This window comes from Catharus ustulatus, chromosome 2 (genome assembly GCF_009819885.2).
Source record: "Catharus ustulatus isolate bCatUst1 chromosome 2, bCatUst1.pri.v2, whole genome shotgun sequence".
NCBI lineage: Eukaryota > Metazoa > Chordata > Aves > Passeriformes > Turdidae > Catharus > Catharus ustulatus.
This window is the reverse complement of record NC_046222.1, coordinates 72,619,080-72,644,646: the sequence shown is the minus strand read 5'-3', so window position 1 is coordinate 72,644,646 and position 25,567 is coordinate 72,619,080. Positions and strand designations below refer to the sequence as shown.

Genomic DNA, 25,567 nt, shown 5'->3' with positions numbered 1-25,567 from the left:
TAGCAAGAAATTACATTTTGGGCATGAGTCAAAGACTGGAAAACACATTGCCGTCTCACGTATCAGACCTCAAAACAGTATGAACTTTCAGCCTGAAACCAGGCAGAGAGTATGTCAACAGGCTACTGCCCGATCCACCTACAAGAGATTTCTTTCTAATTAAAGCAGTTACATGTCATTTCACAATATTTTTTCCCTTTTATTTACAGAAGGATTACTGCCTGTTCCTCTTTGATAAAACTGGTAATTTAAGACAGGAATCGATCCTTCACATTTAACTTGACAGGTTTCCAGCAAAACTCACTAACTTTTTTTTTTTTTTTGAGACAATAAATTTACCCTTCTGTCCCAATATAATAAAAACATTTATACTGTAACAAATCAAGATGCCCTAGGATGATTTTTGCCTCAACCAATTTATCTTAAAACACCTGTCTACACAGTAAGGTTTCATCTTAATCTCTCAGAAACTGGCAATAAAATTCTTATTAGGAGACATAGCAGTCTTGAAATATGAAAATCCACTAAATATATTTCAGAACGAAGCTACTGGTATTTCACAGGAAAATTACTACCTCCATAAACATGCCTACTACCCTTCATGCAATTCAGTACTTAATTTCTACTCACACATGCACACCTACCCCTTGAGAGGGGATGTGACACTCAAGGACAAAAGTCTGATTGATACTTGGAGTGGCAAGAGCAGCAGTCTTTGGGAACACAATACCTAAGCCTCAAATCCATTTGGATAAGTATCAGAAATACCATCTCAGCCTTTCAGATTTACATCGGTAATCACAAATCATAATGAAAAGTGATGCTTTTGATATAATTTAACAATTTTGCTTCAAGTCCGAAATAAGCAGAACACTTTCCATCTCATATTAAATGTTGTAAATATTCATTAACAATTAGTTTGCATGTAAGGTAAGTATTATAATAATAGTTCATTTTTAATTACGTTTCTGTAAGTCTTATCCACTAGCTTTAACAAGGCTTAAACATTCACCACAGTATTCAGAACTGCTCATACCAGATTAAAAGAAGAATTTTCCATAGGCAAACATTTAAAAAAAAAAAATAGACTGTGAAAGAGCTTAGAGGGAGAAGGGAAAGGAGAAAACAAAACCACAAAACTCACTTGACTGTAACTCGATTGGACAAATCCTGAAGATCTCCTGGGTGAAAAAGCTGAGCTTCTTTCAGTCCAATGTTTTCACACGCTTTCAGAAAAACATTTATATTATCCTGCAAAGAGAAGTAGAAAGCAGTTGCTCAGTTAAGAGCACTAAGCAGGTTTTGCAAGATGATTAGTGCGAGCCTTTAAATGTCAAAGTCCAGCTCACGTAAATAATACTGGAAAAGCAATCTTCTGGATCATAAACGCTGCTCGTTTCTCATGCACACAGGCAGGCTGGGCTGCGGGCTCAGGGACTGAGGGGTATGTTAAAGATTACCTGCATAAGGCAGCGGTGAGCCAGTAGGCAGCAATCTCCACTTTGATGTCAGCTCTGCTCAGCAAACAAACGCCCTCTTCCTAGCTTTGCACGACAAGCCTCACCTCTTGCCTTTAAAAATAACTCCAGCTACTGACATTCACCACCCAGAAACTCTTGGCAGGGAGGAAGAAGAGGAGGGACTCTTCGTTTCTATGCTCACAGACGGATGAGGGAATACTGCACCTGGAGTCTGGGTTTGGTTGCTGAGCAAAGCTCTGGAGAGACAGAAACCAAACTGCATTCAGAGCTGCTGCTGCCTCACTTGGGGGGGTTTCTCTCCTTAGAGATCCTCCCCTTCCCACACCCCCCCACAACTTCACTCCGATCTCTAACAAAATATAGGTGCAGCATCCACTCTCTGCACCTGCTGATGGACCAGCCCATGAGAGAAATGTTAAAAATGAATAAATCTAATGATATAGAGAGAAATTATACAACTTGTGATCTCTTTCCACTTCATAAACAGTGGGCAATAGGCAAGAAATTCCTTCTCGTTAAGGCGGAATGCTATCAACAACAAAAGAATGTGCCCTCTTGTGCACTTGCTTCCTTCAGCTGCGAGCCAAAGGAAAAGGTACACAAAGTTACTTAATTCAAAGCTACACACAGCCCTGTCATTAAGGGTTTGTAAGTCAAGGTGCTGGCATCAGAATTTCATAGTATAGAGAAGCTCTGCTTTAGCAATTTAACATGCTTTAAACTTATTTTCGTGATGCATAATCAGTGGATGTAACAGTTATTCCTTCATTTAAAATTCATTTTAAAAAAACAATCTACAAAGTAAATAACAGCTGCTTCTAATATAGAAAGTAAAAGGAACCCAAGAATCCTCACAACCTTCTGTTTTGACGGTCTCTGGGATTCTAGTATTTCTTATCAGTCTGCAAACACAGCTTAATTCAAGCAAAATATTTGAGCAAGGTACTCCCCATGCAGGCTGCGGGCTCTGCATTACCACATCTGAAAGATCCCAGGTGTCTCCTACTGTGAAGGTTGCCCCAAGGCCTGATGTGATGAGCCACGGTGGGGGCTGCTCTGCTGCAGGGGGGGCAACATGATGGCAAACATGGGGCACACGATGTGGTGGCACATGAGAGGAGGAGGCTGGGAAGGAAGGAGGACAGGCAGCCTCACCGATGCCCAGACACTGGTCCCTGCAGTGCCCAGGGGGCTGCCTGTACGTTTGCCCAGGGAAGAGCTTCGTGCTGTGAGACGCAGCCTCAGAAGGGCCATTTATTTTTCCTTTCCATGCAACGCCCCTTTTTTCTTTCCATGCAATATGAGGGAAGCTATTTAGATGTGTTAACTTTATTCAATTAATTCTTGAGTGTCACATTAGTACCAAACCAGCAAGGCCTTGAAAAGGCATTGTTTCCTCTGCAGGGAAGAAACCACAGGCTACAGTCCCATTGCAAGAAGAGGAACTGCTTGTTAAACAACCATCAGGTCAGTGTTCAGGGGACTAGGGAGTGTAAGAAACTGGCAAGTAAGGCACAAGAAGAAAGTAGCAGAGCAGAAAGAATGAGTAACTCCAAGTAATGAACTGACACCAACACCATAGTCTGATCGGTCTGACCAATCACCACAACAACTCAGAGCAAACTCCCAAACCAATGGGTTATGTCAACCACAGGGCTGCAAATGAGCACATTGTAAACAAGGAAGAAGAGTCAAATTTAGAAAAATAGATGTCATCTACACCCTGAGAGCAACAAAAACAAAGCAAAGTTGCTCATCAGTGGATGCTTGGCTGCACAACCACCAAACTGGTGGCACATAAGAGAATTAATTTTGAAGGTGTTTCAGCAATTAAACCTATCAAGCATTAACCTCCTGATAAATAGCACTTACAGCCCCTGAGAACATCCCTGCTGACAGGAGTCAAGTCTGTCAGGAATGGGGTCAGAAGCAGGGAGAGATAACTTGGAAGGCAGAACACTGTTAGTTACAGTGCACACTTGCAGGATAAAACATTGCTCAAAATCTTCCTTCCCTCAGGTCCCAGAAGCTTGATCATGCCTGCCATCTCACAGGTTACTGTCCCAACACCAGCTGCTCTGCAGTCAGGGCCTGGAAAGGACCCTCACAGCATCAAAAGGTGACACACCCAATAAGCTATTTATCAGGTTTAGATATTGACACAAATCTTAAACAAATCAGCACTTCTAAATACTGTCCTTGACAAGTTATTCTTGACCATCCCTAATAATAATAGTTAATCAGCAAAGCCATAGGTCTCAAAATAGCTAGCAGCCATTTTAAACTCTACCAGAATAATGAATGAGAAGATTAATTTTAAATAGCACCACAGAAATAAGTAGAAAAAAAAAAAGACAATTTATCAACCTTACAATTAAATTCATCATTAGAAATGTGAATGGGAACATTTTTCAGTGATTAATGCACTCAAATATAGAATCCATTACACTATTCTTTTTACCAATGTAACTGTACTTTAACAAGACTAATGGTCTTTGCCACTGCGAACTTGAATCTCATCACACTTCCCAAAAATGCTTCTATTTAAACAACCAGACCTCAAAATCCTGGAGGAGCACAACACACCAGACCTATCTCCAGGTGACAAAAGTCACTGACAAGATGGGCTTAGGAGAAAAATATTCATACTTGCATCCACCATCCTCCTCTGCCACTAAGGTGTTCTTAATCTCTGTAAACATGAGCAGGCCATTTAAATTTAAAAATGAAACAAATTAGCAGAGAAAAAAGATTATGAGGATAAGGGAAGATGAGGGACTTAAACTGGAGAATTTGATTCTATTATACCAATAAAGTGGATCATGACAGGCAATACTGGTGCCACCTATCAGCAAAACCAGAAGAGGAGAGAAGAGCTGCCCATTTCAAAAGCAAGGATTCATCACTGGGGAGATCAAATACATTTTCTGCAGAAAACATAAGGTTCTGACCATTATTAGAGAAAGCTCTTGAACTAACAGGGGTAAAATCATCAAGTTAATTTTTGTTCTCATTATTAAGAGAACTCAATCACTGCATTTCCCTTAGCATCTGAAGTTGGAATAAGAATCATAGAATTACAGGTTTTAAATCACAAGAAAAATAAAGCCTGAAGTCTAAACCACAAAATTCAAGTGTAATTCATTTCTGGTATGCTATTACTACTTCTAAGTGTCTTAGTGAGAGGGGGTGGGGAAGTTTGAAAGACTGTGGGAATGGCTGGTTTTTTCCTGAAATGGTGTGAACGATAAAACAGCAGGGCATTTCAAATGTTCCTAGCATGGCTTGAGTTTTCCACATGCTATACAGACTCATAGTAAATGCACAACGTAGAACACTGACTAGATAGAGTTATTACTCCTCAGTATTCCAATTTTGCCTCAAACTTCAAAGTGAACCGCACCCAAAACCTCTGCAAAGTCATAACATGGGGGAGACGGAGCTGCCAGTGGGAAGCAGGTCATCCACAAGCAAGCTTTTAAATACTTCTGTTTGGGGAAAAGGCAAACAATACTGTACACCTTCAGCTCTGTACCTGACTTTCTGGTCCCCATGGGGCATCACTAGACACAAACTTCTGCCTGTTGTTAAAGCATTTCCCTCTAACCAGTGCTTTGAAGGAGCCAAGATGTCATCTCTACACTGAAAATGAGACTGTGGACTGAAAATCCACACCCTCTCTCCAGCATCCGAGCAGAGCAGGACTGCCTGGCACTCCTGCAATTCCTTGGACTTGAGGAGAGGAAAAAGCTGAGTCCTTCCTCAGTGCTGCTCTAGGCCAGGGGCAGGGAGGCTGTGCCAGAGCAGGTGAATGTGAGGGGAAAAGCAGGCCCACTGCTGCAGGACTCCTCATCACTATCACTGTCCTCCAGACCACAAAGTAGAAAGAAGCTGGTAACTCTATGGGGAAACATGAGAACATGGACATCTTCATTTAAAAATAACAATTTTTAAAAAACAACTTTAAAAAAAGAAAAATAAAAAGGGGCAGTGGGCAGTGGTTCTGTGTTGCATCTGTGATCAGCTCCTAATGTATGTCACCTTGGCAACAAGTTGAAAAGAAAGACGCAGTATTGGTGAGGGTGCTGGTGGTGGGGAAGAGCAGAGGTTCCTCAACATCTAAAGAACTGAGGAAAAAGAGAACTTCTAAATCAGAAAAAAATAAATCAGCATGAGGAACAGGAAAGCAAGAGAAAAGATGAAAGATGCCAAAAACATCAAGAAGAGGTTGATCTTAAGTAGGAAGAAAACCCTAAAGCCACCTACCTGAGAAGGGACATAGAGTGTGGAGTGTGTAAAACAGAAAAAACACACCTTAAAAATGTCTAAAGTGAAATTTAATAAAAGGGATTCCCCATAAGAACATGTAAATACCATCTTGTTTTGACTACTTACATGCAATGCAACATCGCACTAAATTTGGCTGGTGTAATAGAGCTGCAATTTTATTAAAAGAAAAAACCCTCATTATCATGATTAACTGGGTGGGACAGGAATATTAATTTTTTAAAAGTGTGTAAATACATTTGCTTTCTTTAGGGCACAGTCATGCTGTGTGGTAAGCCTGGTCTTCTCCCTAGTTAACTGTTTCTCTGAATCCCTGCATATGCATCATAACACAATGAAATCTCGTAGGCATACAAGTTATGGCACATCTTTCAAATCACTTGGCAACAGGGAGAAAAACAATTTAATTAACATACCATTTTTCTGGTTTTCCTGGGTGCATCAGCCAATAAGAGACAGTACTCCAGGTTGTCTCCTGTTCTGATACAAACACTGTTTCAGTCAAACCTCTTATTTCTACCGCTATTCCAGCTCTAGTTTGGAGGGGAGAGTTGGGGAGGAGAGTGCTTATGGGCTTGTGGTGCTTTTGTGTGTTTTGGGGAGGATTTTAAGCAGTTATTGTGTGAAGGGGATGGTACCCCTATGCTTGCAAGACCATGAAGCATAGTTGTACTAAGTGTTACATCGTCATCCAGACTATGATTTGTTGCCAGAAGTTGTTTTCAGTTTCCAGGCTTTGAAAATTAAGAAAAAACAAAAAACCAAAAACCATCAAGTACCTGTAGTGCCTAGCAACAATAACTTTTGACATTTTAAGAGAGACTGATGCTTTTTTTTTTTGGCTACAGAATTCTGAAAATCATTTGAGTAGAACACATTTAACAAGCATTTTTTGTTAGTACTGCATTTAGTCATTTTGAAAGCTCTCTCCTTCAACTCCGCATTCATGACAAACCCTCTTTATTGGCATCCTCATTCCCTTAAGTAAGGGCAATTTCCATTAAAAAAACCTGTCATTTTTTCAAAGTAGAAAATATTTTCATAGATGCAGCATTATACCGTCCACTCAAGTTGGCTCAAATCAGTTTAATGCAGGATTTAGAGCTGCATTTGGCAGCAGCATCACAGCACAGCTACCCATTGTTTATACTCAGAGGTGGGGTAAAAGGAAAGAACCTAGAGCAGGAGCTCGTTGAACAAGTTGGGTGACTCGCTCTTCCTCGGAGGAACGTTTCGGTTATTAGCTCTGGCTGCGGGTGCAGCTGGGGGCAGAAGGGTGAGAGGACAGGAGGGAACAGGGCTGAGCACAAACCCTGTGGTCCGACCACAGGCCTGGGAGCCAGGAACTCCCCATTACCGCCTTGGCCTTGAATGTCAGGATGTTTAGTGCCCATTACCCACCCATCCCATCTGTAGTGCACAATCCCAGCTCCTACAGCTCTCTGTATTTCTCTGAAGGTCAACAGTTTCAACTTTGAACCAAAAGCAGAAGCAGGAGTGCATAGGATACCTAAACTGTTCTTCTCCTCCCTTTTTGGACCCAAAACTAAAAATAGTAATTAAAACAATCATCCTGCAGACATCATTTGACTTAGAGTGACCTCAGGGCTTCTGTTCAGTAAATTATCCCACCTATACCAGAGTGCACAGAGCACTGTGTTGGCCAAAGATCAGAAACTGCGTTAATTGCTTTGCCACTCCCCTCTGCGCGCCCTTCATTGCTTTTCCACACTGGGTAAAACAATAAATTACTGTGATCCTTGACACAGGGATTCCCTGCTCCAGCTTTATGCATGATTACAGATACTAAATCTTTAATGATTCACTGCCAGTTTTCCTCTCAGAAAGCAGGTGTTCCTGCTGTGAGAAGGCAGGAATGAAACTTTGTGCACAAACTTTGTGGTTACCTTGGTGCTGCCAGTATCAGTAGCTGTAGATCAGCCAGGAAGAGGAGGAGCATTCCCCTTCCCATTGCAACCATTATGGAAACCACATTTCGAAGCAGTCTTAGGGAAAGAATCATTCCGGTTTTGGACTAAAAGGTCCATCTGTCTCCCAAACCCCAATTCCATCAGTAGTGACTGCAGCTGGTTATGGATCTCTGTAGGACCAAGGTGTGTATTGAAGGATCTTCCCCAAAACTTGGTATTCAGGTCCTGGCACTGCACACTACCATGTGGAATGGGCAGCAGAAGACACCTCTGCTCAGCCCACCTCATTGCCTGAAAGCTCTTGCAGCACTGAGCCCCACAGTTTCTTTACAATGTGAGTAACTGGATTAAGGAAAACACACAAGAGAAATTAATGTGGGTTGTTGAGTTTTTAAAACAGGACTTGTGAGTTGGCAACTTTTAAGGTGTTTAACATAAGAAGGTACCAACTGTCTTCAATGACTTGCAATGCTTCCCAGGCTCATATCTCTAACCATGCTACAGCATAACCTTCACTGTGACATTACAGACATGTCACAGCAACAACATGTGCCAAATGAGCCTTTTATTGATAAGAGTGAGTATCAGGTTGTAAACTGAGGTGTGTTTCTGGGATGTCACTGCTACCAAATAAGGCCATCTGGAATGGAGAAGGGCAAAAGTACAGTGAGTTGGCAGACAAGCCTTGTTAATAGAGCTCATCCACTCACAGGCAACCATATTGTAAGGAAAGCATAGGTTTGGAAAGCCAGTATGGAAGAACTAGCCTGGGCTATTTCCTTGTTTAGACAAGCCTTAACTTTCCCACCAGTTAGTTGCATTCCAATCAAAGTCATGGGAAAAATAAAAAAAAAAAAAAATCAAGCGATATGCTTTACACCCCAAACAGTTTATACAAAACAGACTCTGCAAGCAAAGTGTGCTGAATACTCCAATGCCAAGTCACCCCACTACACAGAACTGGAATGACAGTAATCCACTTAAAGGTGAAACTCCCCTGAAGCCTAATGAGTAATAAAAGAAGTAAAGACCTCTTGTTCTTGAAACACGAAGTTTTGGCAGAGCTAGCTTTCCTCCTCCCTCCCCTCCCCCCTTTTTTTTTATTTGTACACATAAGGTTTTTTTGTTTTGCTCCCATAGGTTAACAGCTTGATATAGGTGAAATTCAGCTTCTTCATACACAGGACTTGAAACAGAGCCTCAGATGAGGATTCATGTAGCCCCTGATTTTTGGACAATTATTTAGTACTTCATTCTTCCTAAGAGAGCATTTGGAAGTTTCCTCTAACTTTGCTTCCTTCAAGAGCCAGGCGTCTTTTGTTTCTTAACAGGAGTAGCATCTTAGCACTAAATCTAATCCTTCCTGTCCTACGTGGGCCTCATCCTGTGCTGTCAAGAAGTTATCCCAGCACCCTGGATCGATGAGTTGGTTTGGAGGTGACCTCCTTGTAGCCCACCTGAACCCCTGCACCAGTGCCAGGTTCCCACCTGCCCTTCCCCATCCTCCTGCCATGCAGCCAGCAGGCTTGGCCAGCGCAGCTAAAGCAGCTCAGCATTTGGCAGCACTTGTTGCTGGTGTTGTTGTTAATTCTTTCACATCCCTCACTGGAGGAGGGTGATTCAGCACAGACACATGGGCGCGGAGGTGTTCAGGCAGGCGTTAGGAGATGTGGTATGAGGATTTCGTACCAAGCAGAAGGGTAAATAGCAAAGCTGCACAGCTCCACCAAGAATACCACAGAGAAAGTCAGCACCGCTGCAAAGAACATCTTTCTTTGAAAACTGCCTTGAATTTTAAACCTTGCATTGATCTGACAAGCCAGAGGTGGGGGGCAGGGGGGGAAGTTCTCCAGTGTCCACCTTACGAAAATTTAACACAAAAAACCACTGAGTGCTGCAAGGAATCTGAAATCTGCACTTCCTTGGCAAAGGAAGGAGAAATCAGATTATGAATGTCACAAGTATGAGTTAAGGTGTGTACTTCTACATGGTTGACATTTTTTTTCCACTAAGGAAGGAATGTTTCTTGACAAACACAGACACAGTCATCAGTTACTTCAGAAATAAAAATAGCATACAAATGACAGAGTATACCACAGATTACAGCTGATTGAATTGATAAATGGAAACTTCTTGCAGTTCATTTGGCAACCATATTTATGTATTTTGTTAAGTGACAGCAAGCTGAGGCAAAAAGAGTAATACTTTTTCATAGCTTTGGTTTAGAGTAGGAAGAAGGATGAAAATTTTCCATATTAAAGTTCTTGTTGCCAATCATATTATTTTATAGTGAGTTGACAAGCTTTTTAAGAACTAATTAATTAGTTAGGATTTTGACATCTCATCCTAGTAACACACTAAAAGCATTGGTTTGGAAGATGTGGTCTCATTTAAAGCATCCTAAAATACTGCTTTCAATTCAGAGATCAACCAGCAGGCATAGCACAAGAGTCCAGGGCAAGTAGCTGAACCACCATTTCTTGGTGTCTGCATCCATACACTTCCTCCTCTCTCCTGTCTCCTAGACACATTTCACTTCACCATCACCCACCTAAAAACCTGTCAAGTTCAACCCCATGTCTGGGTTTCACTCTGTCTGATCAATGTCTTGAGCAGCTACTAAAAATTTCACAAAGAGTTTGCATCAACCTCCTCTTTCTCCACACCCTACATTTCAAAGTGTTCAGGCAGCAACAGAAAACAATTAAAGGAAATTCGGAGCTCAGGCTGAAATGTACATATGTTTTCAAGCAGAGGGGCACAAAACATCAGTAAACCACTGCTGAGATTACATACTCCCACTATCAGGCATTGAAAGACTACAGAACAATGTCATCTCTAACTATTAATAACCATACTTCCTTTCTAGCACACAATCCCTTTTTCTTAATTGTCTGCTAGAGGTATTTCCATACAGGCCACATTCCTCTTTCCCAGAATACAGCAGAAAGAACACTAAACATTATTTATAGTTCCATATACATTCCTATCAGGTCTTGTATTACTCTTGACATTTGACATTTGCTAATTTACCTTTTTTTTTTTTTTTTTGGTTTACAGTGTGGTCAGTGAGAGAACTGGATTGAAAGTCAATATTTCCTCCCAAACATATTATGACTTGCTTATTAACCTCAGCACTTAACTATTTTAAAATAATCAGATTTGTACAATGCTTCATAAATGGACAAAAATATAGGAAAAAAACCAAAACTTTTTTTTGGTTTTCTATTTAAACAGAATTTTCATTGCAGTTGCTGTGGCCATCATGTTCCCAAACTTGAAGAAACATCTGTTTAGGAGTTTGAAGTAATGTAAAATTCAGAAGTTGCAGTTGCCAATGGAAACACAGTTACTAATGTTCAATTGCAATTTTCTGAGCACTGACAAAATCTTACTAAAATACATTAAGTAAGAAATTTAACACTATTTGATGGTCATATTTAAATACAGTGCTGTGTTAATTTCCAGGTGAAAAGATTTTTATCTCATACTAATAACATAGAATCATAGAATGGTTTGGGTTGAAAAGGACCTTAAAGATAATCTTAGTCCAACCTCCCTGCAGTGAACAGTGACATCTTCAACCAGACCAGGTTGCTCAGAGTCCCATCCAACCTGACTTTGAATGTGCCTAGGGATGAAGCATCCACCATCTCTCTGGAAAAGCTGTTCCCTCACAGTAAAGAATTTCTTTCTTACACCTAATCTAAATCCTCTTTTATTTAAAACCATTACCTCTTGTCCTATCACAACAGTTCCTTCTGAAAAGTTTGTCTTTATCTTTCTTATAATCTTCCTTTAAATACTGAAACCTGGAGCCTTCTCTTCCCAGGCTGAATAACCCAAACTCTAAGCCTTGCCTTCATAGGAGAGGTGTTCCAGCCACTCATCATTTCTGTGACTCTTCTCTGAACCTGCTCCAACAGGTCCATGTGCTTATAGCAGGATGGAGTACTGCAGCTGGGGTCTCACAGAGCAGAGCAGAGGGGCAGAATCCCCTCCCTGCCCTGCTGCCCACGCTGCTTTGGATGCTGCCAGGATAGGTTTGGCTCTCTGGGCTGGGAGTGCTCATGGCTGGGTCATGTCCAGCCTCTCATCCACCAGCACCCCTAAGCCCTTCTCAGCAGGGCTGCTCTCATTTCTTACCTTGTATTAATACTGGGGGGGCTGCCGCAACCCAGGTGCGGCACCTTGCACTTGGCCTTGTTAAACCCCCTCAGATTCCCATGCACCCACTTCTCCAGTTTGTCCAGGTCCCCCTGCATGGCATCCCATGCTTCAGGTGTGTCAATGGCACCACTCATCTTGGTGTCACCTACAAATTTGTTGAGGTGCCCTCAATCCCTTTGTATCATTGTTAAAGACATTAAACAACCTGCCCAAGCAAGAATGACTAAGGGATGTCCCCAGTCTCTCTCTGGACATTAACAATGACCACTCCTTGCAACTGTCCAACCAATTTCCTATCCGTCAAACAATCCACCCATCAAATCTCTCTCCAGTTTAGGCAGAAGGATATTGTGGGGGACTGTAGCAAAGGCTTTACAGAAGGCCAGGTAAGTGACATCTGCATTCCTTCACTTGTCCACTGATCCAGTCACTCCATAACAGAAGGCCAATGGGTTGGTCAGGCAGGACTTGGCTGTCCCAAATCACATTCCTTAGCACATTCACTACATTCCTTAGCATAGCTTTTAGGAGGAGCTGTTCCATGATCTAAACAGGCACAAGGATGAGACTGATGGGTCAGTGGATCCTACCTTTTTCAAAGATGGATACACAGTTTTTCCCTTTGCCCACAAATCTCTTGCTTCCCACAAATTTCTTGCTTCCCACAAGAAAAATGAAAATAACAGTTTTGTGAAGTTTTTTTACCTGTAGCATAAGAAAAATATTGAACAAGAAAATTGCTACTACAAAGAGGAACTCGTCCTCATTCCTACTATCCGAAATGCTCCTGAGCCTGTATTAAACAAATAAGCTGCCTTATAAAGGAGATCACATTGGATGCAGGGCATGAGTTTGAGTAGGTCATACCCACTTTCACTTTCTTCCTCTTTGGTTTTAGATATATTGAAGTTCACGCATAAGAAAAACCAATTGCTATTGCAAAACAGTTTTCCCTTATGTAAGGATTATGCCAAATAATAAGTCTCCTAAAATACTTGTTTCTGAATTTTCCAACAACTTGCTGAGCATAGTCACCCAAAAAGCAGGTAATGATACCTCTGTTTTTGTTTACACATTCAAATTAACAGAGTGCATATGCACTCACCCTGTGCCTCTCAATGGTCATGCCACTCATAAATCAAAATCCCACAACCCAGATCAGCCACAAGAGATGGCCATGGAAACAGGACTGAAAGCAGAGCCCACAGTCACTACATTAGCTGTGATATGTTCTGTTACTCTTCACAAAGGTGACTTAAACATTCAGAAGAAATAGCAATGCCCCACATCATGCTGTATTACTCCCTCTCACTCAAGATTACTCTGTCATTGATGAAAAAAAAACCAAAAAATGGTCAGAAAAGCAAACAGAGTACATCAAATGCTTATCAGCTCATTAGTCAGATCTTGACCAAAATTTATGAGGCTATTTCTTACAAGCATTTTTCAATTTCATTTTAATTGCTACACAACCAGGAAATTTAAGTCTATATTTTCTGGTGTCTGGTAGCAAAGCAAAGCAAACAACAGCAGTTTTTACGTAACTTACTCCATGTATTTGTGTACTTGCCTTCATTTTTCATCAGGAATGGAAAAGAGAAGTTTCTTTATAATCCATTTCTCATAGCAGACAAGATACCGTTATTACTACTGTAGCCCATACTAGTCAGATTCAAAGAGCAGGCATCGAGGATGAAAAAATAACTATTAAAAATATATAATGCAAGAATGTGCCAATATAAAATATCAAGACTGTACTAAAGACTAGAAGGTGAACAGCAAGACAAAATATACAGCATGAAAGAATGAACTTTAGAAGTACAGGTGCTTTGAAAAAAAAATTAATTTAAATCAAATTAAGCCTCTCATATAATCAGATTTCTTAAATTTAAGTGGAAACACAACTAATTTGATTCTAAGTAACCTTAAGAAGGAAGTTTGTAGCTAAGTCCTAAATAAAACGTACAATTAATATGTACAAGTGTGAACTTTGGCTGAAAAATTGTTTTGAAAGTGTCCTATAATAAAGTAAAAATGTCATCTGCATACCATTCCCCTACAACAAAAGGGAAAAAAAAAGAAATCTCATCACCAAAAAAATCCCATCAGCTTGTCGAGAAAATTTTCCCACAGAAAAGGAAATTTTGGCCAGCTCTCCTTGATGACAAAAGATAAGGAAATACCAGGGCGGTTCCATGGTTTGCAAAATGTTAGGCACAAAGGTACAGAAAAATATTTTTATTTTTTATGTTCTCCACCCCTTTCTTTATCTCCCCTTTCATTTAAGTTTAGCTTTCTATCCTATTTCTCTCTTTTTACCTTTATTATTCCCTATAGAAGGCACATGCTGAAGACCTAAGTAACACTTTCAGGTGCAAGTGGTATTAATACCTCCTGATGCATTCAACAAGTGCCTTTTAGAATGGTGTCATATTACATTGCATTAAAGAGAAGCAATGATGTTGGAGTAGCAGCTGTCAGAAAGATGTTTCCTGTTGAATCAGGAAAACAGATGTTTGAAAAAATCTGCATGGAAAAGCATCAAGATGCTCTCCACCCTAAAGGAACCCTAATTCCCACTAGAAAAAAAAATCCCATTCCACAGTATTTCAGATAAACATTTTCAACCCTGGGACTGCCTAGAGGATGTGCAGCTTTCTTTGTGTGTGAGAACAGGAAACAAAAAATTCACTTAAAAATCCCTTTTCCAAAGCTGAAGAACTTTATGAAGATGACATTTTGTGCTCATGTTCGCCCAGCACTCACACTGAAGACTGAGTTAGCAACATCTCACCTTGTTTGAAATCACAGACCAACTTGAAACCAAAGTGCTAATGTCATTTCATTTACAGCTCTGAAAAACCCAACAGCTTTCTGTTCTGCCCTGTTGTATGATCACAGCCCTCATGTCTCTGATGTGAGAAAAAGCTTCCCAACCACAGTGCAAAGCATTGCACTTCCACCTTATTCACAGGAGCTGCAAGCAAAAATAGATGGACTTAGAAGACCAAACTGGAATATTGCAAGGCAAAAATTGGTATAAGCAAGATTTCCATTTACTACCCTCTCCAAAGGAGACACTGGCTCCTACCTCAGAATTTGCTACACCACCTGGTCTCAGCTGGAAACACCTTAGCTAAAATTGCCTTGCTGAAGAGTGTAAACTTATTCCTCCTGAGCAGCAAGCAATGTATTATTCTGACAGATATGTTCAGCTTGCATAAACAATATATAACCCATTCATCTTCCCACTGTCTCATGGCATTTTGTGACTTTCATTCATTCCAGTTTATGATTCTCTGTGTTCAGTCAACTGAGTTGAAAACAGGAGGTTTTTGGGGGAAAACGGTGCTGCAGCCAGGGATGCACCTCTGAAACTGCTCAGCAAAGACTTGTTGGAAAATATGCTGTCAAAGCACAAAATCCTCCCCTTCGTGTGATTATCTTCAAACCTTCTTCACATGCTGGGATTCAAACTGAAAACTTTTTTTGAGAAAGAAATATTTCCTCTGGGTTTGCTTTTGTTAAACATTCTTTTTACCACCCCTACTACACAAGAAATCTAATCAAAATAATTTTGCAGGATCTGAACCCGGCAGATTTGCTAATTTGAGTAATTTTCTTTAAACACCATCTCTGTTTCACACAAATAAGGAAAAAGAAAGAAAATGCAGTCTGCACTTTTTCAACCCTGCAGCTGGCACACCTTAGTGTCCAGGAAACCAGCATGGGCATTTCTTCAGTCAGCTATCCTGACCAGAGCTTCCCTACAACCACTCTGGAACTTGCCTTACCTCCAGCAGTTTTGTTTTCCAAACTGGAACAGAAGTGAGCAGGCAAATGCAGCTAAGACAATGGCTGCATCTCACCCACATGCCTCAGGAGAGAGCTGGAACAGTGAGACTGGAGCAAAAAATTGTGATATGGATACCAAGTTATAGCCAGATCCAGCTCTTCTTCCCAAGGAGTTCTTACAAATCCTCCCACACAAGCTGCAGCCCAGATTTCCCATGCCATGCCAAACAGAGGAGAAGTTTAATCAATTTTTTTAACTTCCCTGGTACCAATTAAGCACTTTTCATCAACTGAATGCCAAGTTTCATTTCAGTATTTAATCCTCAAAACACATGTATTTATTTTTCCATTCCATCATGATTAGGTCTGAACCACTGCAATCCACACCTAAAAATCACTAGGTAGCAGTATAATCAAACTAAAAGTAAAATCAAAGACTTAATCTGGGTTGTGTAAAATGTTCCTACTAACATAAAGTCCCTATTAGATCTTATGATAAATAAGGTGTTATAAAAGAAAACAGGACATAACAAATCAATAATGCACTGACTTTATTAAAAGCAGCACCTCACACTAACTCAATACAAAAAACTCTACCACACAATATTATTCCATATAGAACAGAATGTTTCATTATTCCTATAGGCCTTCACTTACTATTTAACTCAAACAGTTTGTTTTCAAAATAACCATGAACTCAAAGAAGCAAGACAACAAAACCTTTCTGGAGATTCAACCAAAGACATCTATTCAACACTGTATTTCTGCACTGCTGAAAAAACCTGTCGAATAGTTGAAGTGAGCACAATGCTTTAACAACATACTTATATGGAAATAAAATATATTAACTCCCTAGGGAACAAAAACAAAATTCAAGGAATTCCTAGAGGGGAAGAAAAACAAAGGGGAGGGGAAGTGGGGGAAAGAGAAACAAGATGTCTTTCAAAGCATTTGTTTCCTTCTGATAAACAGACTGCCACAAAACTCTCAAAACCATGGGGGGTTTGTTTCCTTGGAATCAGAAAAGTCAGGAGAGAAATGATGCTAATTAGGCAATAAAGGCATAAAACGTTTTGGAAATGGACTTCAGGATATGAGTCTAGAGGAACATGAAGCTGCAGAAAGAATATGAAAAGATCTGTTTTAGAAAAAAATCCTGCCATCTCTCAATATTAACATTTCCATCTGGATTTAAAAAAAAAAAAAAAGAAGAAAAAAGCAAACAAAACCCACAAAAAATCAAACAAAAAACCACTCCAAAAAACCCAAAAAAGCCCCACAAAAACAAAAAGAGCAATAAGAAACTTAAATTCACCCCTTTGAACAGTAATTTCTAGATACCATGAAAGCTTGCTGGGGAGCAATTAGTGTGAGATTCAAAGGCATTGAAGACAGCAGAAGTCAGAGCCACTGACTTCTGACAAATATATGTAACATATATGAAGCCACAGAAAATACTAGAAGCAAATTTGTGGGAGAAGCAACCTACTAGCAATGAAAATGTTTCCAGAACATGTCAAGTAAACCTACCACTGAATTTCCTAATAAGTTTTTTCTGTCTCTAAATTCTATCTTTCAACCACAGTATCCTGAGCCTGCCAGGTATCAATGTCTGCCTTCTTATAACTGCAAATCCCAGTAAATTTGAGTTTGAGTTTTACATGCTGGGATGAAACTTGGGCTCTTCAAAGCTGGTATAACTGAGAAAGTTCCTCTCAAGTCTGTGAAAATCAGTCTTCCACTACTGTCACCATAAGCACCATCTTCTGAAACCATCCCAATATGGTCTTCATAATTGCTGTCTTTTGAAACCAAAGTGTTGATGGAAAACCTTTTCACAGGTTAACACAAAACATCAGCTCTCTCAATTACTATCTTTAAGTTGCATTTTAACAATAACACTGGGTGAGCCTGATTTACAAGAATCATTCACCTTTTTGCCTCTTTCCTTAATTTTTGGAGACTTGTAGGAACTAGAAACAACTTCAAGAGACAATAATACACTACAGGTAAGATATAAATGAATACTCTGCATTTTTACATCTGGAAATGAAAATGCGTATAAAAACAAGAGTGCTTGCAGTTATGATTCAAGACAACATTTAAATCACCACAGAAATGAAATCTAGCTTATGGTTTTCTGATTTAAATCTAATGGTTACTTCAGAGGCCATGTAGGCAGTCAAACCACTGATCAAATAACTGTGCTGTCCTCCTCAGAATTATTTTGGTTTCATTTGAATTCTTTTTTGTATGCCTCACAGGAAAAGAATGTGCAGCAGTCTTAGTCGCAAGCCTAGATACCTGAGCTTGTCTGGGACAAAGGCAAGTAATACTTTTACATTCATTTGATGTGGAAATGCACATTCTCAGCTTGTGCAATAACTTATGGCAATTTAACCTAATTTTATGACCTCCAGCCAAGTTAACTACACTTATTCGCTAATGAGCTACATGGTTGACCAGCAAAAGCCAATGTTTTGTTGGCTCATCCCATTAAAATATGTAAATAAAAGTATCTAGAGAGGTTTTGCATTCTACTCCTACTATGAAACCAGGTAATTTTCCCTAATGTTGGGCTTGCATGTTTATCATAAGGTGGGAGCTTCCATTCATCACAGGAACCATGCATATGTCCCTGTTCACCTTGGATCTTTTAATATGAGACCAATAGTTTATGTGGCAGGACTAAATAGTCTTTACACCCTAAATGACATGAATATCCAACAAGGTTGTCATTGTGGAAAAAGTGACAAAGAAGGAATTCCTTGAATTCATTTGCCCACAGAAGCATTTCTGATGCTAAATGGCAACAAAACTTATCCTAGTCTCGGCAGCAAGTTTTCCAAACAGCACAGAGAAAATCTTTTACATTTCCTGTGAAAATTATGACATACATCTCCCACCTCTACCCCCAGCAATGTGATTTACAGTCAAAACATTGGCAAATCCCTCAGCTGAAGGCTGAAGAGAGATCTTTGCACCATCAGAGTTATTTTAATGCAACCAAAGCTTTGCTGTGGGTGGAGCAAAACAGGTTCTAAAAATTCTTTAGCTACACAGAATACTTCCTACTCTGGCCATTCCCTGAGAAAGGGATATCAGAAGTGGCTCCTGAATGTAAGATAGGATGGTGGCCATTAAATAGAGACAAATAATGCCACAGAGGTTTGTGCATAGGAGCCAGTGCTTGATACATCTGGGGATGATGAAGTTTCATGCAGTGGCAGGATGACTGAAGTTACAGATCCACATGACAGATTAGGTATCCTTTGTGGCCTAAAATAACATAGAAATGGTACAATTTTGAACAAAAAATGAAAATTGAGCTAAAATTTTGAAAACTCCTTCCAAACAAAGATTACTTGGTTCATACACCAGATATTAGATTCAATGCCATTACTTACCAAGCCAGCTATTGGAGTTGGCAGATGATTGATCTTCTTAACAATGCCAGGTTTGATCTTGTTAATCAAACTAAAAAAAAAAAAAAAACCACATATGATTTTCTGTTAAATAATTTACTGTACTTAAGCATGAGCATCAATGCTTACTAAGAAATACTTGGCATGTGGTCCTAACTTAACATGATTTGAATGTTTAAGCTGAACCTATTAACACTCCCAAGAAGTGACAAGCAAGAACAGATTGTAGAAGCAAAATTGAAACAAGTCACACACAAAGAGATTTCTGGGAACAGCAAAGTGAGAAAAAAGAAAATGCCTGAGGAGGTGCAGGCATAAAAGGATCTGTGTTTCTACTACATGGGTGGTGATATTAACTGGACTCAAATTTCCTATTTATAGATTATCTTCTCCTAAAGGTTCTGAGCAGATGTCAAAAATGTACCAGAATATTGATTTTCAGAGTTCAGTGTGATAGCACTAATGTTTCTGTAGGGCGGAAAAATAAATTCAGTTTTCATAATGCTACCAAGTCCAGTATGCTGTGTGCAGCAATCATTTTTGGCACATATAATTTACATGCACAAGTAAGTTTCCACCTCAGTCAGAAGAGACTGTACCTGATATCGCTCTTCACAAAAAATTCATGATTAAGCTGAGAAGATAGGACAGACTAACACATCACTGTTGAATACATAAGCCCAAATGCATACCTTATCCTGCACTGAGGATGAGGCACAGGATTGCTTGCAAGTTTATACCCTGGTTTTCAGTCATGGAGGTAGGGAAATATTGTGGTTCACCAAATTACACACTGGACCACAGGGTCAGCAGAGAACAGGGACCTCAGGACACCCTGCAGACTTCATCTGCCTCTACACCTTTGAGGATTTTTTTACTTGTTCTCACTTCTTGTTGCTGCTTGTCTGGCCAGACCCTTTACCCCACACAAAGAATCAGCAAGGCTTTGTGATCTACCCACACTAGTGCAGAGACAAGACCTGGAGTTTAAAACTCCGTGTGGGGAAAAAGCATCTTTTGCTCAAGCAGAAAATGTATTTGGGAAATAAAGAACAGTTTATCCCTATACACTGGAATGAAGAATACGTTTCTAGATACCTACAGGGAAAAAAAAAAAAAGAGCTGCAAGTCCTAAGATTTTTCAATAACACTGAGTTATTTAGCAAACAAGACACGTTTGATTACTTTTCCCACCCAAAAAAGTGACCTGTTGAGGTGGAATAAAAAAAGTTTGCATTCCTCCCCTTTTATTTTATTTTTAAAACTTCTAAATGCATGATTTTTGATTTATTTTACTGAAGAACATGAAGTAGCGTGTGACCAGAAAAACTTCAGTGAATGTCTTTCTCTAGTCTATGCACATTAGAATTGGCAAAATGTAAAAGTATTTATTTTGTCAACCACTGATTGCTACTCCAGAGCATCACTTGGTCATTGAACAGGACAAACTGACTGGATGCTATAGGAATATGTGGTGCAAATAGAGGTCTTATCTGCTATGGTTTAAGTCAGATATGCAATCTACAGATACAATATATCCACCTAAATTAGCCATGCCACTGGTGAAACAAGGAAATGGACAATGTAATTTCTAGTGTGCCTCAATTATGAGATTTTGCATTATATTGTCATTGGTGAAAACTGGACATGCAAAGATTTTTGCCATCTGCTTTTTCCTATTTCCACAGAATTTCTATGAAAATCACTCCTCCTTGGACTTCAAGTATGTCAGACTTAAAATTATGACACAGGAGAACAGCTATTTTAGTGTAACATAAGGCATTTTCGCTATAAAGGAAGCTGCATGCCTCCTAAGGCAAGCTGCTCAACTGAAGAAACTATGGGATGCTTTTCTTGCATTATTATTAATTAAAGATAAATTTAACTGATTTGCATTTGGCAGATGGAGCCTTGTTCTCTTGCCAAGTAAGTGTCAACTATGAAAATATCAGAAGATTTGTATGCATGAGTCAATGGCCAATTCTTAAACATCTGAATACAATATACACATCCCACTAAACTCATACCTGAAGAAATACCTTCTTATTAAAAGTATACAATATTTTTATTACCACATTCACATTCATTAACACTTAATTACATAAGTAATGAAAATAAAGCATCCAGTTGTAAAATATTATTGACAATTAATTCGATAACTTCAGAAGCAAGTAGCAAGATAAGACTGGGAGGGCAAAGGGTCCAAAGCAAAAGAAAACATGGTAATATTCACAGAAGGAAAAAACTACATATAGGACAAGAAGCTCAGAGAACTCACCTTTAATAAATATCTTCTGAAAGTTTGCTTTGCTGAACTGATTTTAGAGTGGCTCTGAGATTTGTGGGGGTTTCTTTTGTTGTTTTGGTTTTTGTGGGGTTTTTTTAGCATGTCAGGTAGTTCTCTAATGAGATTTCTCTTGCACTGGTGTTCTAATGACATTTAGAACTGCTGTTCCTTAAAATACTGAGAGATTAGCACCATTTCCAGTCCTGGAAACCTGTTCCAGTAAGTACCAAGCCAATTACAGATATGTGGATGAGACCTGATGAGTGGACATTTTACACCTCTGACTCAGTCTAGCAACGAAACCAGGCAAGTCCCATCATTGCCAAGCCTACAATATATAAGCACAAGGAAGTTCCTTACAGAAAGTACTCCCAAACAAGCAGAGTGTAAGGTTCTGTGATAGGAATAGGTAGTTTCAGGATTTATAGAATCAACAAAGGGCAGGGGATGGAGGACAGAAATCCAAATCCAAACAACAGCAGGGGGTATAGGGGTAACAGAGTGCTTTGATCCCAGTCACAGCTACACCACCTTGCAGAAGCTGAAGAGAAAGCCCAGAAAAATCTTGGGCATTATAACAAAAACCAATATAATCAATCAACAACAGTATGATCCTCTCAGTATCACACAAACAGGTATGTGGGACAACACACAGAACATGTGGATCTGGAAAGAGTATGTCCAAAATCTGCTTTTACTTCCCATGACAAACAACAGGTATAAAAAAAATTAAAATTTATTTACTACAAAAGTACTTCTGGTATGTCCAAAAAAAAAAAAAATTCAGAGGCCAGGAAGGAAAGAGGTCATCTGATGTTAACCTGAAGGGTTTTTATACAGCTAAGTCAATACTCACTCGCACAACAGGACTCCATTTTCCAGAGCTGCTCGAAAGTCTTTGGTTCCAAAGCTTTGCCCAGTAACTGCCTATAAGAATAAGAGTTCAGAGTTAACTGGACACAGACAAAATCAGGACTGCCAAGAGAATCTTAGAAGTTAAAAAACCCAACCAAACAAACCAACAAACCTTGATTTAACACTTAGTTCATACTATTATTTTATTACATTAATTTCAAAGAAGCAAGTATTTAAAAGCCAGTTCTTTATGCCTCAAAAGAAGTCAGATCCACCATTGTAGAACAGTTTCCTCTAGGGTAAGTCAATCTTCAGCTAAATTCTGTGGGAATACTTATTTTCTAAAGCAATACCAGTCATATTGAAAAGTACAGAATAAATTTCAAACATAAATGCAAAAGACAGAAAAAGCATTTTATCTCCTATTTCATGTTACAGCATGTATACCCATGATATCCAGCACAAAGTATTTTAATAGCGGGTTTTTTGGTGCCACTTGCACCTAAGGCAGTGTGACTAAAGAACCACTCCAAGTCTGCATTAGCACGCGCACATCAAATCCCATTCCTTGGAAACTGGCAGGACTGTACTAATGGAACTCCTTTGCATACTCAGTGTGAAAAAGCAGTAAACAAGAACAAAATCTTATAGAGGACTTAAGATATCCAAAACAAAAGAATTGACTGCAAGTTTTCAGCAAAGTAGTTTTCAAAAAAGACCCCAAAACAAAGAATTTTCTCAAGCCTATATTCACTTGGAGCTGGTACTAGATGCCCCCTGTGTATACATTCCCTGCAGGGACCAAATTTGGCAGATTTCTTCTGAGCTCCCAGATTAATAATACACATGCAAGTCAAAAAAGGACATATTATTCTGCCATCAGTCCAAAAGAGAGGTTTTATGCTGGCTGGAAACAAATCAAATACCAGGAATTGTATTTATTTGAGCTTAGAAGTCACCATGTTCAGCCACCAGCTAATTATGAAACACCCTTTGGGGATCCTGACTGTCCTCAATCCTGTGCAGGATTTCAGGCACACAATTAAAAGTGCTGTGGAACCTGTGTGCATCCAGAGCAAAGCTACTGGTTACCACAGTAATTAAGGAAATTAGTACTGAAAAAATGAGTTGTGCTTGGCAAAAAGAGCAAAGGAGAAGATGAAGCTCTTTTAGGATCTGTTAAAATTATTACATTATCACCCTATCATATTTTTCTAAATTCCAAGAGGAATGTACACTAAGACCTGAAACCCTACAAATTAAGTACAGTAAATTCACGAATACAAGCCGCACTGAGTATAAGCCGCATCTCTGGGTGTTGGCAAATATTTCGGTTTTTGTCCATAGATAAGCCGCACCCGAATATAAGCCGCTCTGTCGTTCGCAGCGAGGACCCGCGTGCAATTAGTAACAGAACCGCGGGAGGGCGGGGTTTACTGGCTGAGCTAAGGCTGTGCAGGCTCGGCCCGCTAGGGGCCGCTGACGGGGCCAGGTGGCCCAGCCCGGTGCTGCCGCTCGGGGCCGGCCGCCGCTGCCCCTGGGCTCGGTCACCCCGGGTCGGTGCTGCCCCGCGGTGGCAGGCAGGGACGGAGCTTCCCCGCTCCTGCCGCGGCGGCGGCGGGCGGGGACAAAGCACCCCGTCGGCTCCCCGAGCCGCGGCAATGGCGGCGCGCGCTTCCCCCCCCCTCCCCGGGCCGCAGCAATGGCGGCGCGCGCTTCCCCCCCCTCCCCGGGCCGCGGTAGGGGCGGCCCGGGTCCCCCCCTCTCCTCCCCGGGCCGCAGCAATGGCGGCACCGGGCTACCCCCGTCTCTCCCCTGGGCTGTGGCAGAGGAGGAAAGAGAGCTCTCCCGCCTCTCTCCCCGTCCCCCGTGCTGCCTACAGGGAGCCAGGCTCCACCCGCGGTGCAACAGAGTAGCGACTTGTAACAATCGCAAAATGCCGACTTTGCAGCTGCTCGGCTCAGCACTCTGGCAGGCACTTCTGAGGTTGTATTAACCGCTCCTGATTATTAGCCGCATTTCCGGTTTAGGAGCAAAATCTTAGTCAAATTGGTGCGGCTTGTATTCGTGAAATTACTGTAATTAGCTTTAATAGGTTTTCATTCAAATGCTGTAAGTTCAGTCTTCCTACTGAGAATAAAATTAAATATTATAAAAATCTTCTTTTGTGTTTAAGGGGTTTTTTTTCTAAAATGTAACAAATAGTGACAGAAAAAGAATGATGGTACAGCAACTCAAGATGAGAAATTTCAAAATTCAGAGAATGAAAGGATGATAGTGATTCCCCTAGGAGAACTGCACTTTATACAATATTAATATATCAGCAGTCTGTTCCTACAGAACACTAGAAGTTGCATCTTAGAAATATAATTGTCAATACTCACTTAAAAACATAGAATCTGAAAATTACTCATATATGGTATAATATTTTGTTTCCAAACCTGTATATTTAGTGATAGTGATTTTGAGGAAGCTATCCAATGTAACATAATAGCACTGAAACTTCAAAAATAAATATTTATGTTCCTTAGGTTATAGGGAATATGAGGAATAGGAATGCCTAGTTTAAAATTAGGCCCTTCATTCTGCAAGTTAGAAATTTCGTATTTGTCATACATTAGAGTTGTACTGTAATAAGGGCTGTAGGACTGGAGTGTAGGTTTATAGCTATGTTTCAAACTCTAATCAATTCTTAAAAATCCTAAAATTGTTCTTATTTTGGAGTTGTCACTGACATCTACAGGACTACACAGTGGAAATGTTTGGGCTTATAGAGTTCATTGGCAAGTCATGCAAGCAATAGATGACGAGGTGTTTCCTTCAACAAGAGTTGGGCCCATCCCAAACCTGCAATGTCTTCTGTACCCACAATCAACCTTCACTGTGAAATTCCTCCTCTTTTTGAATTGCAGTATGTAGCTAAGGCTCACACTCCTCAAAAATTATTCAGAGGAAGACAAGGAACACGTGCCACTGAAGAACTGAAGACAAACTTCAGAGCAGTCCCTCCAGAACACAAGAATGCCACACTGCTCTGCATGATCCTGTTTCCTTGAACAGCAAGAGTCCAATTTGAGTACAGGGCTGTAAATGCCTCTATTAGACTTGCAGACCTCTTAAAATTGCATTAGAAGACATTGCACTGGAAGCATTTTGATTAAGTTATTTGTGCAGCTGCTGCAGCAATCAACACTGATTTGCTATGCAGGATGGAGCTGACAGACCAATCTTGTGACCCAGTGATTTTGACAACTACGTGGTTTGTTGATATTAAAATACAAGCATTGGCTCTGCCAAGTTAGGTTTCGTTAATATTGACTTTCAAAGGATAACTGA

General features: G+C 40.1%; 1 protein-coding gene across 13 annotated transcripts in view; it reads right to left on the bottom strand.

Annotated features, from left to right (window-relative positions):
• LMO7 (LIM domain 7) overlaps window positions 1-25,567 on the bottom strand; it is a 130,959-nt gene that overhangs the window by 71,334 nt on the left and 34,058 nt on the right. For 12 of the 13 annotated variants that reach the window (XM_033051912.2, XM_033051897.2, XM_033051899.2 and 9 more), the window contains exons 2-4: window positions 22,233-22,303; window positions 19,072-19,141; window positions 1,145-1,251 (exon numbers count right to left, since the gene is read on the bottom strand). In XM_033051912.2, coding sequence (XP_032907803.1) covers window positions 1,145-1,251; window positions 19,072-19,141; window positions 22,233-22,303 — 248 coding nt within the window. Of the gene's footprint in view, window positions 1-1,144; window positions 1,252-1,460; window positions 1,748-19,071; window positions 19,142-22,232; window positions 22,304-25,567 lie in introns of those variants that run through there. The other variant, XM_033051905.2, reaches the window with a different exon arrangement.